The sequence below is a fragment of the Apis laboriosa genome, unplaced genomic scaffold (genome assembly GCF_014066325.1).
Source record: "Apis laboriosa isolate Shangri-la unplaced genomic scaffold, ASM1406632v1 scaffold1_cov151, whole genome shotgun sequence".
Classification (NCBI taxonomy): Eukaryota; Metazoa; Arthropoda; class Insecta; order Hymenoptera; family Apidae; genus Apis; species Apis laboriosa.
In genome coordinates, this window is record NW_025222279.1 from 889,135 (window position 1) to 904,826 (window position 15,692).

At 44.2% G+C, this 15,692-nt stretch overlaps 1 protein-coding gene across 1 annotated transcript in view; it reads left to right on the forward strand.

Moving 5' to 3' along the window:
• Positions 1-15,692, forward strand: part of LOC122712209 (probable G-protein coupled receptor Mth-like 1) — a 154,757-nt gene that overhangs the window by 107,974 nt on the left and 31,091 nt on the right. Inside the window, exon 5 of the mRNA XM_043931655.1 lies at positions 14,716-14,900. Within this exon, the coding sequence (XP_043787590.1) occupies positions 14,716-14,900 (185 nt within the window). The remainder of the gene's footprint in view (positions 1-14,715; positions 14,901-15,692) is intronic.

Genomic DNA, 15,692 nt, shown 5'->3' on the forward strand with positions numbered 1-15,692 from the left:
TTTTTTCAACGCCGTCGGGGACACTCTCGAGCCGAGAGTATTTTTCGAACCGTGGCCAGCTTGCCTGAAAAAGAAAAAGAGGAGGGGATATTCAAAGAGGAAAGAAAGGAAGTCGGGCCAAGAAGTCGTCGTCGTCGTCGTTGTCGCTTAAGCCGGATTCAGGCCTAATGGGCCGAGCAGTTATTCCGCTAGGCGCGAACGGCCAGCTTGAACCTTTCATCCGGGCAGACGGTTTCGCTAATGGCAGCCGAACAACCCCGCGAGTCTTGCGTCTGTGCGAAACGCAAGTTGGACGTTAATCTCGTTTCCTCCCTCGAGGACGCGATTAGGAAGGATCTGGATCGTTTCTCTATTTTTAGCGCGAGACCACCGTGCTCGAGTTTCTGCTGCGAGGAATCTCATCGCGGTGCACACGGCTATGGGAATCGTCCTTCGAAATCCTGTAGCGAACAGGGGATTAAGAGTCGGTGGATTTGCATTCGTTTGAAGGTGTTACGCGGTGGATTGGATAAAGATCAACACCAAAGTCACTTTTGCTAATGTTCATTACGAGATAATTGAAAACAGATTTGCGTTGATAATAATTTATAATAGTAATATATTATAATAGTAATATATTAGTAAGGATATATATTGCTCGAAGATCTGGCTTTTCCGAGACTCGAGTGGAACCCTAATAAGGACAGTAAGATATTCGTCCAGGATGTAATAATATAAAACAAAAATCGGTAAAAACTGTTATTTAAATACGAAAAAATTATTCGTATAAATTGATATTTCATTTTACCGATCTCGGAAGAGAGATAGATAGATGGACAGATGGAAAGGTCCTACTCTCGTCCAACGTTTTTCGCGCGAACCCTTTCGAGATAACAGCTGCTCATCAATTTTGAATATCGCACATCGAATGCATTTAATCTAACAGCAAGATATATATATATATATATGGTTAAAAACGCAAGCGAACGAGGAAGAGGAAACGAGGTTTGCAACGATTGGTGGCAAGAAACGAGTGATTCGCACGCGAGTTTTTTATCGGTAGATGCATTATGACACATTTGTCAGCGCGGAGAGCTGCGCACCCTCGCGCGTGTCACGCGCTGTTAGCCAGGGTGAAACGATCGCAAACGAGACAAGCTGTACGCGAGCTTATCGTTCGGTTTTCATTTATCTCGCTGGTAATGCGTTTCTTGCGGCCGAGATTCCCTCTCCGCGATGTCTCTTCGGGATTCAAGACGTTGTTGCGCTTGTCTTTGCGCCGTGTGCACGTGTGCTGGTGTGCCGCGCTCCGCCAGTCGATCAGAAGGTTGTTTGTAATCGGTTGAATGGCTCGCGCTGTTGCTGCACGCGCGTCTGGCCGCCGATCGATTAATCCGGCCGTTTTTCGCCCCTGCGTTTCGTTTTCTTTGTGGCTAGCCGCTTATTTTCTTGTTTTCTTATTATTGGCCTGCGAGTGCTCGATGCTCAATGCACTCCCTTTCAAGTCGATAGGGACTATAAATCTATACGTTGGCAGTATCCAATTGATGGAGGAGAGCCGAGTTTCGTCCGAAGATTCTTCTGATTTTTTGATAAATTTATTAGTATAGAATCGGCCGATTGATCGGCACGAGGGCTATTAAAGTAAATTAAACTCTCGACACGTTCTCGCGATTCTCTCGATGGCCTTCCATTAAAGTTTCTTTAAACACAGGCATTCGTTCCTAGGACGCATGTGGTCGCACGTACTCCAATCGAGTCGACCACTCGATCGATTTCTACGAAACTCTCGAATTAATAAGCGATAAATAATACCTATTTATTCAATGTTTTTGTGGATTATAAACGTTACAAAATCGAATGAATTCCGATCACACGGAATAAAAGTAATAAAATATCATCGTGAAATTCGTTCAAAGTTTTCGTAGTGCGACGAGGTGTTACAAAAATCCATTGGAACCACGATCGCAATATATATATATACTTCGTTATTTATTATCTCCATCGAGGGACCATAGAACGACTAATGTAACAGAGTCGAAGAGCCGTGTATATCTCTCGCCACTTTATGATTCCATCGTCGTTTGCCAAGAGGTGGTAGGACAATCCAGTGCTCCGGTTGAAGGCGCCAGCGAACGAGAGAGTCGCAAAAAAGGCTTGAAAAGCCGCGAAGTGCACGAGCCTCGACCTCCGTGTCGGTTTTATCGCTCGTAAACCTAGAATTTCTCGCGGTCTCCTCCATAAACTCGAATCTCCTCGATGGCTCTTCTCGTCCGCCATTCCTCCCCTCAGGATCTCTTTCGAGAAGCGAACGAAACGCGTAGAGAGAAACGTTGACATCGGTCCCTTTCAAACTCGAGCTCGAGTTTGAACGAAAGAAAAAAGGGAAGGATGTAAGTATTCTAGCCCGTGCTTGATACGGAAAACGTGCAATAAAAGAGATAAGGTGAACGCGTTGCTGGAGGAAAGATTGTTGCGACGATAACGGCTGTTAAACGCACAAGCTGTTGGGGAACTTGTTAGAATTGGTTACGTGCAACTTGATTGAATATCTTGGAAGAATATGTTCAAGTGTATTGCAGTCTCGTTTTATTAGATTTTTATTTTTGTTTTCAAACAATCGATCGAAACGAAGGGAAGAAAATATCCAGAATCGTTGATATTTTTTCTAGAATACAATAAAATAAGTTTTAGCTCTTAAAATTGTATTGTAAAAAACCTGCAAGATTACTAGGAGCAACGTAATTAATTGGTGTTCACAATTTTAATTGTAATTGCAGATATCCGGCACGGTAATTATGCAAAAGTAAAATGTCTTTCTTGTGGAAAAGGATGAGCAATCTAGGATCGATTCCGGGTCGCGTGACTCTTGGACGGCTCTTCGACAAACATGTAGTCATAAAGTGTGTTCGGATCGTTGAAAGAAATCGTTTGCCAGTAACCCGAAACCTCTTATTTCCGTCGATTCGAGTGGCAGCGACGCCACCGGCAAAAACACGTCTCGCTGTTACAAGCTGAACGCGCATCAACAAGCGCCGCTTATTAATTAGACAAGGATCTTACGAGGCCGAAGAAGTTGGACCACTTGAAACTCGAAGGTCTTTAAACGTGGCCTACTTTTTTTCGCCATTTTTACAAGCGACGAGACTCCGTACGACCGGTTGGCGGCACGCGCTCAACGCATTTTATATGCGTTTCGAAACACAGATTACAGTGACGATTAGCTATCGTGACGAAAGAATTATTATTCTTTCCCATTCTCATTCTTAAATCAGAAATCCTCGATTCCTTCCTTTTAATCCCAATTAATCGAATTAATTCAAATTCAATCGTTTCCAAAGCTCCCAAGGATTCCATATAATTTCCATAAAATTACGAAAACTTCAACGTTAGAATAATCTTGTAAATACAAAGTAAAGAGATACATTTCCTCGTTTCTCTCGTTTTAACGACTCCATTCTTACTTCGATTTCAAATTTAACGACATCTGCTCGCAAATAGTATCTCTCTTGAAGAAACGAAATTTCCTCTCTCCTTGTGGGCCAGGCAAAATCGAAACAGGGCATAACAGGCGGAAGCGAGTAATTACATCCTCGATTAAGCCGTTCCAGGGCGAGAGTTGAATCGTCGATCGAAGGCCGGCACGATTTTCCTCGCCGAAAACTCGGTGTTCGGGCTTAACTGCCGGGCGAAAATCGGCTTCCGGTCTATCAATGGCACGCGTGCATTTCGGTTTTGTGGGTGAACATGGCGGACTAATGGCCATTTATCGACGCTATCGCCTCGGCAAATGGTGTCGAGGGAAGGGTTGAACGCCGCTTCCGTACACAGTTCGACGTCAAAGAGCTTCCTTCGCCTGATTCGGACCACGCCGGTCTTGCGGATTTGCGGTTTCGACCCATCGTCCCTTGGCCAGAATTCGATTGACAGTTTTCCAAGTATCGATCCGGTTGCATAATTTCGGTTCACCGGAGAATTCACTGCGATCAACCGTCTCGAGAAAACAAAACTTGGAGACAACTTAGGATCGAGACTTAAAAACAATTCTTCTCCGTAAAAGAAAAGAAAAAAATTTCAACCATCGAGTTTTTATTATCGATGATACGAAATACGTATATACTTCGTAAACTCGAATATCAATAAATTAAATATCAATAAATTCGAGGACATCGCTAAATTCGCAAAATGGAAATGATTTGGAGATACAAAATAGAGGTAGATAGACACGATGTATACAAGTTTTTGGCAAGGATGCTCGGCTTTTTCTATGAAAATCTTAGGGGAGGAGGGGGAGATGGTTTTTCCCCGAGACTGCGTGAGAAATGTAGCGTACGGAACGAACGATATTCCGGATAAACGATCGTGAAAAATATGCGTAGTTTCGTGGATATTTATCTGGCAGGTATCCGTATCCAGATATCCGAGGGATATTCGAAGTTTCGCGCATAACGATTCCACCGTGTCGTTCAATCTTGGAGAAAAATCTTCCGTCTGCTCGTCTCGAGATCGAACGATCACTCTTCGATATCCTTTCCTTCTCGATCTCGATTTCTTCCTTCGCCCAACAACTTTCTTTCTCCCCTGTTTTTTAATTCTTCCAGCATTCTCTCGAACTCAGCTCGATCTATGAACGAGATATTATAAAATTTGTAGTTTATAATCGGTCGAGGAAAATTACAAAGGTCTTGGCCAATTTTTACAGAAGCAGGAATACGATCGATCCAGTGATGGATTAGATTTCCAAATAGAACGTCCACTTGTTCGTCGTTTGACGTTCTATAGAAAGCCAGAAAAATGGAGGTCCATTTCGATCGTTATCTCTTCTTTCCAGGGGGAAGAAGGGCGCTCTAATGTCGCGGAAGGGATCCGTTAGAACAATAATTCCCCTCTGGTGATCGAATTATACGCGAACAAACTACCAACAGCCACCACGGCGACTGTCGGTTCGACACCACCGTCGCCACAACCATCCCTTCTGATCCACACTCTCTATCTCCTCTCTTCCCTGCTTTCTTCCAGAATAAACTTCGACATCCCCGCAATTTCTCCTGGCCATTCCTTACCACCGGATTCCTCTACTGTTCCGCATTTGTGGCCCTTCATTTGCAGATAACCACTCGTGGAACCGCCAAACAATCTGCACGATCCTCGAGTACACGATCCTTCCACCATTCATTTCCTTCCTTCCTTTCTTCCTCCCTTAACCCCCCCAATCATCTTCTTTTACAACCGTGACAACGTTTAAACAGCTAACACCTGGAAAGGCTTTCGCGACACGCAAAAAGAGAGATGAAGAGAGGAGGAGGAAGAGGAGGAAGTGGATTGTGGAAAGAGAAGCGAGTCGAATGAAGCTTTGAAAAAAATAAAAATAAATAAAATAAAAAAGAGGTGTCTGGAGTCATGAGCGAACGTCTCAACCCTCTTCTCCAGGAAATTATATCGCGTCAGGGCTCGCGCGACAGACTACCAACCGTTATTCTTCTGCTCATCCGCGGATGAAAGCCGATTTCCACTTTCCTTTTCGCTTCTTTTTCCTTTTCTTTCCCCCTCCTATCAGGTGTTCAGGCCCTGAACTCTCCATCCGCGCTTCAACGGAGGAAATGAAATATGAAGAATAGGTATTAATTAATGGGAAGGGGGAATGGATTATCGGACGCGCGGGCATCGTTCGAGTTTGTTATTTCGGCCCGTCCTTTTTTTTTATCCAATTTTCCTTTTTTCGAAATATTAAGTTTCCGCGCGACATTGTCGTTTTCCCTTCTATTCCGGTAGGTACGGGCTCGGTTGTCCGCGCTCCAGGAGGAAATTTGGGGAAAGGAAATTTGATTTATAATGACGCTGGTTTATCGAAAACTGTGGTGGACGCACAGCTCGACACAATAAATATCGAGGACGCGTTGCGGGATTAATTAAATCCGCGGCTTGTTTATATGCGCCGCGAGAGAGATCTGTTAATGAATTAATTGAAATATCTGCCCGTGAACCGAGATAATCCGGACAATTATCGGATACCCGTCCAATTTTCATTATCCGGCGAAAAAAAAAGAAAATAAAAGAAATATCGTTGAAAATTTCTCCCGCGTCTCTCCAGCCAGAAGAAAATGACGCCGAAATCGATTCGGCCAACCCCCTAGCCGCGCCATAGATTACAAAGGACGATGACATTTCGGTTTCTCGCCCCCGTGTCGACATCCAATACCACCGAGTAGTCATCGCGGCTGCACTTTGTTCTCTCTTCTTCGCGGCTCTCCTCCTTCCCCTCCCCTCCTCTTCCACTCTACCACCCTACGCACGACGCCCCTAAGCCCCGTCTGAACGAGTTTTTCTCTAAACCGTTAAGTGGATCAATATTGTCGCGGCGGTTGTGTTTTGAATATCAACCCCCCGGCCAGTTTTAGGCGAGGCGACGTTTCGTCATAGTCGATGGAGCGTGTCGGAAGAAGAAGTCGCTCTTCGTTACCGCTCGAGGGGGAGCCAGAAGACCGGGTGGTGAGCGCCTCGATAGCTTGTTCTCCTCCCAACCCTCCTCCCGCTGTTTGTTTTCCTTCTGGTCCCTTCTGTTTTTCCTCCATTAGCGACTTCGCCACCCTCTCTGCGCCTACGTGTGACCCCAAACTCCACCCTCATCTTTCTCCCTCCGCCTTCCCTCGTCTGTTGTCGTTCGGTTATCCGCGTCAACAAACACCTGACATCTTCTCACTGCCGTCCGTGCAGTCCTCCTCTTCTTCTTTTTCTTCTTGGCAGGTTATATAATTTCTTCTATCCAGCGCGCAACGCTACAACGACTCCTCTGTTCCAACTATTTTTCTTTTAAACTCGAAGACAGACAGGTGTGTCTGTACCTCGTATTCGCTTCGTTCCCCCTTGTTTTTGAGACGCTGAACCACGTTTATTAGTCTCAAGGCCGTTGTTCCAGGCCGAGAGTTGTTCCAAAGAGAGAGAGAGAGAGGGAGAGCTGGTAACTATGCACGTCGATCTTTCCACCTCCGGTGGTTTCTCCCCGATTATGCAACGGCATTCCTCGAACCAGTTACGTCAAGGACGCGCATTCCTCTCGGATGCAGCACGCTTCGTTCGTTTCTCGGGACGCGATCGATCATCGATCCTGCTCTCTCTTCTTCGATCAGTCGAGAAGCATTGCGATTTTTAAAAACGTCGTCCAGTGGACACGTGTTTAAAGTTCCTTCTTCTTCGATTTAAAACACATAAATAGAGAAAGTGCGATAAAAACTTTGATCGATTTTCCTCTTACTTGGAATTAAAACTATTTCTCCTTGTATCTGTTATAGAATTTAAAGTTCACAAAATTTTTGTTTTTATTATTGAATGTTGCCAGCAACATCATTATTTCTTAGTTGATACCTATTTGTTTCTCTTCGATACACAATTGTTTCAAATGTTTATAAACAGATACGCGCAATCACGCATAATTAAATATACTCATTCAGCTAAATATTAAATTTTTATTTATTGTTTTTACTGTCAACAGTATCTATATTCTCTTTCCTTCTTTCCACCGAGATCGTTAAGATAAATGTCAGGATTGATCGAGATAAATTTTACCGAGATTTAACCGAGAGCTATGCCTGTATCTCATAGAGAGACGCAAAGTTTCTTCGGGTGAATTCCACCGTGGAATTTCTCAGTCGTCGAACGTTCCTCTCGTTCACCGGGTAATGAAGGTTCTCGCGATGGATGTGTTCCGGCACGCCTCCCTCCTTTTCGTTTGCGGCAATTGCGAAGGACGAGGGGGGGGGGAAGGGGGGAGGGGGAGACAATGTTTCCCCCGGGAAAAGTACAGTGGTTGGCGCGGTTGGTTCGTGCGGCACGCGAGGCTTCGACGACACGTGAACACTCGGCCGTTTCACCCCTGTTATCGCGCTTACGTGAGTCACAAGTTGACTTTATCGTGGCAATGAAAAGATTCTGACACTTTCAATTTCCAGGGTGTCTGTCGCTAACCTAGATCTAACCTAGACCTACCGTAACACTTTCTTCGTGGAAAGGAGCGTAACTCTTTCTTGACTCGAAGAAAGAGGGGGAGGAAAAGTTTTGATCGATGATAAAACGCGATCTCGATCGAGAATATTCTCTTGATTCGACGAGGGGTTTTGGTTATTTATTAAAAATTGGACAGAATTTGGTTATAATTTCGAGGATGAATGATTAATAGAGGCATTTGTCCTTTGAAACTTTGTTTTTCATTCGCTTGCTATCTTTACGCGTGTTTACGTATCTTGTCTCACTGACCTATCCTAAACTCTAGACAACAGAGAGCCTCCAGATTCTTGGAAGAACATAGTAAGCGATTCCAATAAAAAAAACCGAAAGTTGCCCATTCATAATACCAATGTTTCAAACATTATGGAACGAATCCTTGCATCTCGATAAGAATTAATGAAGAAAGACTGACTTTAATAGGGTATAGTTTTCTCTATTTTCTCGATCGCGTGTTTTACATGAAAATTCGAAGCTCCGTTACGATCTTGAACTCGAATATAAAATTGATGGGGAGCGGATCGAAACGCTTATTCCAAAGGAAAGGTAATTCAAACTCGAAGCAAAGGATGCTATACGAGCGATACTTTCACCGTTTTTTCCCTTGAAAAATATGAATTGGAAATAAAGGCGAAGAAGGTCTGCCTATAGATCGTATAATGGAAAGCACAACGAGTGGAGGGAAAAAGAACTTGAAGCACGTTACACGATTTCCAACACGATCGTCGTCCGCGCCTCGAGGAAACTTTCCAAGAATGCCGTGCGAGAGGGCCACGTGTGCCGCATAAATTATTCCTCCACCCTTCTCCTCCGTCTACCGAGCCCACAACCCTTTCGCTCTCTAATTGCCGTAATCGCTTCGGCGACGCAACGTCGGTATATTGAAAATTCTGCGCGAGCCGAGGCGGCGTCATTGCCCTCCGCGTTTCCCGCGTCCGCGCTCGTCTTCAATTACTCCTCTCTCTGCGCCGAGTTCACCCCGTGATCTCGCGAAAGGGGTGAAAACGGAGTCGTGAAGGGGAGAGAGTCGAAAAGGAGACGTTATATTCGGTATAACGATCTCGCCAAAGTGTCGAACAAGCCCCTCCTCCTTTATCCCCCGCCTGTCTAATATCTAATTTCCGGCAAATTATCGGTAAGATATCGATCACGTGGATACGTTATTCCACGCATTCGACTTTATACGGAAATTTGTATTCCATATATCGAGGAATAAATAATCGTTGAGAAAAAGAGAGAGAGAGCTCGTCCTGTAATTGTCGCGATCCTCGGTTATTGCGGCTAATTACCGTCTGCTCTTTTCTCGAGCCGCTCTTCGTCTCTTCTTTGCTTTAACGTCGTCCTTCTGTCGGTCTACTTGTTCCTCGAGCACGGCCCGAGCTTTAAAGACACGCTTAGAAACACGAGACGAGCGGATTTACAAAGATTTACAAAAATGCGTGTATATATGTACGCGATATGATCAATGAAATTCGAAAAAAATTATTGAAAAATCAGAAATTATAATCTCTCAAAATCAGTAGTGGGACGATTAATGGAACGATCGAATTCGCAGAATTAGATGGTTGCTCGATCGAGAGTCAACAATATAACGCATCGATAATGATATTGCGAATCTGATTTGGTTAATCATCAATGGGATTTATCCGCGAAGGGATAATTCGGAGGATTAATCGGATTTTCAACTCGGCAATCTCCAAGCGGATCAAGATAAATCGAGGATACGCGAACGAATCGGCGGAGGTTAACGCGGATCGGCGGACAAGGTCGAGGATCGATCTCGTCCGGGGGGATAAACGGGGCAAATAGAAGCGGATAGATAAATTGACAGGGTGAGGGGGGTGTTGGCCGTAGTTGGAAAGTGAGAAATTCTCGCGGGTCGATGACACCAACTTCCCTCCGCGCCTCTTAACCGCGTCTCCGCCGAAACTTTTCAATAAAGCTGGCCTCGCTTTCCATACGTTCCGCCAAACTTTCGAAGGCACTATCGTTTCTACGCAACATTTGCTGGATTTCCCTCAGAACGTCGCGGATTATCATTCTTGATCTTCTTTCTTTCGGCCTTCGAAACTTTCTTCTTTGGGAGGGGATCTTCTTATTCCATCCAGCTGAGAATCCCTTTGGGATAAAATTGATTTGTCCACAAACCAGAGAAAAATGTAATTGCGTCTCGTTTATTATAACTCTAACTTGGGACTAGATTTCTAGACTTGTTCTTCGACGATTTCTTCGATTCACTTTTTTAATTCCTTAATCGATTCGATTATTTATTCTCTAACAAGGAGAGGCTATTTGAAGATCATCTTGCAAATCCTTCAAAATTATTTGAGCTCTTTTCGCTTTCATGACGATGATTTTAAATTTACGTACAGGAGAGTGAGAATCAACGCAACAAGATCGATATAAAATTATTACGCCAAGCTTGCTTTCAAAGAACCCAGAAAGATCGTATATCTGAATTAAAATGGCCAACTTCGGAGAGAATCGCGGAAATTTTTCAAAGTATATCGCCATAATTGTAAGAAGCGTAAAGCAGGTCGTCCAACTTTTCCGCAACGACCGTGACTTTTTTTCCGCATTCACGGACGTACCACAAGATAAATAATATCTTCCCCGGCCATCGTGAAATACGCGTAACGATCCCTCTCTCTCTCTCTCTCTCTCTCTCTTACTCTTTCCCTCTCTGGTTCCAGTTCCGTTCCGTATTCTCCACGAGGTATGGCGCGATACCGTCTGCCAAGCGGTCTCTCTACCTCTCTAACTGGCTACGCCGCTAATTGCCGTCCGTATAATTACCATATCGGACAGATAAATATAGGGCTGCCTCTGGTACACGTTCTAGCCTCGGAGACAGTCGGCGACGTTTACGTCTCCGCTCTGTATTAAGGTCCACGGGCGTGCGCCACGGAGATATACACGGAGAGAGGGGAAACCAAGCGGGGTGATGGCCGAGACGTTTGTAATTCTACGAATTTTTCCTCCACAACTTTTATTCCCCGGTACAGAGATATATATATATAAATATATATAAAGTTGTCGAGGTGGCGGACAACTCAAAGGTGGGTCGAAACGTGAGGTTTCAATGGGCGTTAAAATGGCGAAACGAGAGAGAGAAAAAGGTAGGAGAGAATCGCTTCGAATGTTTGTATTCGCGTACGCCTCTCTCGGATACTTTTAATAACTTTAATCCGTGGACGTGGTTTAACCGCGAGACGATTTGCCCTCGTACGAAGGTTTAATGGCACCCTTTTACGACCGACCTTCTTCCTCCTCCCCTTTTTTTCCCGTTCGCAAATACGAACGATAAATAGCCACGGTGACAGGATACAATTAAAAGAAGCTATTCCGACGAGTCCTTTGTCAGGATTAAGCCTGGAAACCCTCTCTCTCTCTCTCTCTCTCTATGTTCATTCCACATCCTTCGTGTCTCGCATGCTCGCCCCGCGATAATAGAACGCGTCTCATCGAGAGGAGGATCTCTTCGATCCTCCTCTACGCGAATGAAAACTCTTCCCAGGCGAATCCATTATTACAAAAATAACCTTTATCTCTTCCGCGCTCCGACAATGGATTATACTTTCGAGGACGGGTCCGTGTGTAATAATCCTCTTCGTAGAGAAGACGTCGTCGTATCGCGAATCGTCGTACCGTGGCCAGAGAGGCATCCACGATACGACACTTCCTTCCTTCCTTCCTTCCTTCCTTTCTTCCCCCGTGAAAGGAAACGAAAGGGAAGATAAAAGAGAGACATAAAAATATTTGCCATACGCGTTCGCGTAGGAGGGACGATTGAGGGGGAACAAAGTTGTAACCATCACCCTAATTTTCCCGGGAGCGATGTTTAATGCGTTTTCCCTCCGTTTCGTTCCATTTTCAGCCGGGACACCAGAGGGAAAATTATCGTGGCGCCGACGCTCGAAGCGAAAACCAGACCTCCAACCCCCTCTTTTCTTCCGACGCGGGAAACTTTCTCTTCCGACCGGACGGGAGGCAACTAATCGCGCGCCACGACCGCGGTGATGGCTAATTAGCGTTCCCGGAAATGAGTCGTGCCACCGGGAATTAATATCTCCAGCTCTCGCTCCCTCGCAGCGGGATCTCGCGGCGAATTTCTCGAGGCGTTAAAAACCCCTTCAATCCGACGAATTGACAAAATTACGATGCCCGGTGTTTTTCATTCGAATCTCGAGAAAAAGTATCCCCCTTAAACTAATATGAGCGAATTCTTTTGTTAAAAGTCTTGGCTACTTCGTTACAGAATTCGTTCGTGCAATAAGATCCATCCAAAGGAAATTTTGCCACAGACGATGTGTATAAAACGAAATTAAAAAATCAAAAAGTCAGGAAAAAAGTTCACGGTTAAAAAGAAAAAAAAACTAGGAGAACGTTAATTATCGCGTAATGTGGATATCATCGCGTAATTTTACTTGAAAGGATATTTCGAAATTAGCAGGGAGGGAGGGAGGGGGCGAAAGTGTTAAAATTGGAAACGGGGGTGTAATACAATGATCGAAGGAACCGCTGAATAACAGAGTCGGTTCGAAATTAAGGGGTCGGACTTATTAACGGGACACCGAAATAATTAAATTTCGACGGCCGACCCCGATATTACGAGCAATGACCGTCGAAGCAACGAGGCCTCGTCATTGTCTGGCTAGTTTAACGTCGCTATAACAGCAACATCCCTCCCCTTGCACGGACAGGGGAGGAAGGGGTCGCGCGGCCGAAACACAACGGGGCTTTAGAGCGGAGGGGTTGTTACTCGTAAATCGCACCCTATCTGAACCGACGTCACTGCGGATATGGCAAATGTCGGGCGTAACGACGCGGCTCTATTGTCAAAAAGTGAAAATTCAAATAAAACGGGACAAGCGAAACGCATCGGTGGCGCCAGTCGGGCTGCAAGCGAAACGTGGCCATTTTTGATCACGCGTTGCATATCTCCTAGATGCGGAAAGTGAGAGGCGAGTTAATTGCTCGAGCTCGTTAATGTAACGTAATATCGGGTATAGGCTATAGCCATAAGTTTAGCTCGCGATCACGTCCACCAACGCAGTGAGATGGAATCGTGTTCTTTCGCTAATTACCTCCGCGATTATCCTCTTAATCGTCGGCTCGATTATAGCTGCATCGACCTCGTGTGTGGAATCCTTCGTCAAAGCGCCAAAACGTATGCTAGATCTAGATTCCAATCCAATTTTTAATATATATTTTTTCCACGAATTCTTCACTCTTTCTTTTAAGAATGATTGTAAAGGTAAAGGTTATCTTAATCCCCTCAAAAAAATCTAATTTTCTCTCTCTCTCTCCTCTTTTTTTAACGAATATATTAAAGAATAATATATAATTCGAAAGAGTTATTAAAAAAAGAAAAGCTCACAATTTTCACAATTTCCAAAGCGCAAACCATCGTCATCCTTTTTCTCATCTCGATTCCTTCATTTTTGGACTCGTGCCAGAATCGTGCCCTCTCTTCTCCTTATTGCGTTTCACTTCGTAGACTTTTCGGCTCCGCGGTGGCTGCGGAGAAATTTCAGTTTATGCAAGCTTTCGACGCGAGTGCAGTCGGTGGTGGATTGTCCGCTGCTCAGAGGAGGGGATAGTTTCCGCGAGCGAGAAACGGGGCAACGAGACGATCTGTCGAAGTTGAAACACACAAGCTTCTTTGAATTGCATAATAACGGCGGGTCGCCGTCAGGGCTGATGCTAATGGCAGCGAAACTTTCCGAGCGAACTCGGAAACGCGCGCGTGGAAACTATCGCTCTCTCTCCTGTCTGCACCCCTTTTGCCGAGAAAAAGTCTCGGTATTCGATAGTAGGGAATAAGGGGCCGTGCATTAATTGCATCTAAGGCAATCGTTTTACCCCTGCTAGTTTTTCACCCTTCCATAGATCACCATAGATTGCTCCGTTTACTACTCCACAGACTTGTTTGCCCTCGTTGAAACGCATGTAGATTACCTTTTGTCGAAGAAGCCTTTGTCGATCCGAAACGATCGATCGATCGATCGATCCGTTTCGGTGACGGTTCTCCCTTTTGTCGCGATAAAGAGGAATTGTATCTATTTCTTTCTGTAAAAAAAAAAAAAAAGAAATGCATTCAAAGCGATATTTGAACGTCGAGATGTCGAGATCAAACGATACTTAATAATGTCGAATCCTTTCCGAATTGCAATTTCCTTTGATGATATCGAAATGGATTTTTCTTATCTTCTCCTGTGTGTACAAAGAAAATTGGAAAAATTGATTCGCAATCCCTGTCATATTGTCTTCGAAACTTTTGATTTTTTCAAGATAAAGAAGAATGATCCTTTCGGTTATATAGGGGTTCGTAAAAATTGATCAATGAAAACAATTAAAATTCTATTATTTCACGTGTATTCTCTAACTCGATTTATCGACGATTCTAATTCTTTAAATATTCCATTTAATTTTTATCGAATTGGAGCCGATATCCTCGAAACAATAATCTCTTCCTCCCCCCTCCCCCGTTTTCTTTTCTCACTGATTACGCAAAATGACAGGCCATCGCTCACCCGAAAGAGCGTTCCGCGAAACCTTTATTTCCGCCTGGCTCCCTAATGGAGCCTCGCTTCTTTTCTCCCTTCCACGTTGAAACTCTACCGCGGGATTGCCGGAGTGTTTTATTGTCCGCGTTCCGTTTAAGCGAGCACAACGATCTCGTGTTTCGTGGCTTCTCCCCCACTGACCATTCTCCACTTTCTTTTCTTCTTCCAGGGATCTGAGACCGGCGAGCTTGGAGAAAGGCCAAGAGACCCTTCGACTACGAGTGTACGCCTGCTACGCGTGGGGTGGCCCCCTTCTGGTCGCCGGTTTGGCCGCCCTTCTCGATCATCTTCCGCCCCAACCTCAGTACACGTTCCTCAGGCCCCGTTTCGGCGTGAAACAGTGCTGGTTCTATGGTAAGTTCATATTTCTTTCTTCTTTTAATAATAATAAGAATAATAATAATAATAATAATAATAATAATTCTTGCGGAGAGGATCTCTCGGATTTTCTTCTTTGTCGGAGGAGAAGATTTCCTCTTTGTGAAACACTCTTGTGTAAATTGATTTTTATTCATTGGAAAAAAAGAAAAAAAAAAGAAAAAGGAATAGCGAGAGAATGCTTTCGAATTTCTTTCGATCATTGATCAAAGGAATGCGTCGGTGCGAATGCATTTCGGCGTGAAAAAATGCAGGTTCTTAATAAATAATCTTTACGAGGTCGTAAAGAGGATTTTACTCCTCGTTGAAAAGAGATCTCGGTACTTTTTTAAGGCCCCTTTTCAGTTTGAAATAATACTGGTGAATTCGCTATGAAAAAAAAAAAAAAAAAAAAAGAAAGAAAAGAAAAGAAAGAGAAAAAAATCACAAACTCGTACAGAGAATCCTTCGAATTTTTATCTCGTCAAAGGAGACTTTCGTATTTCTTCGAGCAAGGAGCAGGTCACTGAAATTTTCTTCTCGTTAAAGGAGAACTCGGTACACTCGTTTTTTCAGGCCCCGTTTTTTCGACGTGAACAGTGCTACGGTTCTACTTGTAAAAAAAAAAAAAAAAAAAGAAAGAAAGAAAGAATCAACGAAGTAGAAAGGATTCTTCGAATTTTCTTCTCGTCAAAGAAAACCTCGGTACATATTTCTCAGATTTCTATTTCGGCGCGAAACAGTGCCGGTTCTATATCGAGTTGGCTTTCATTCGTCTAAAAAAAAAAA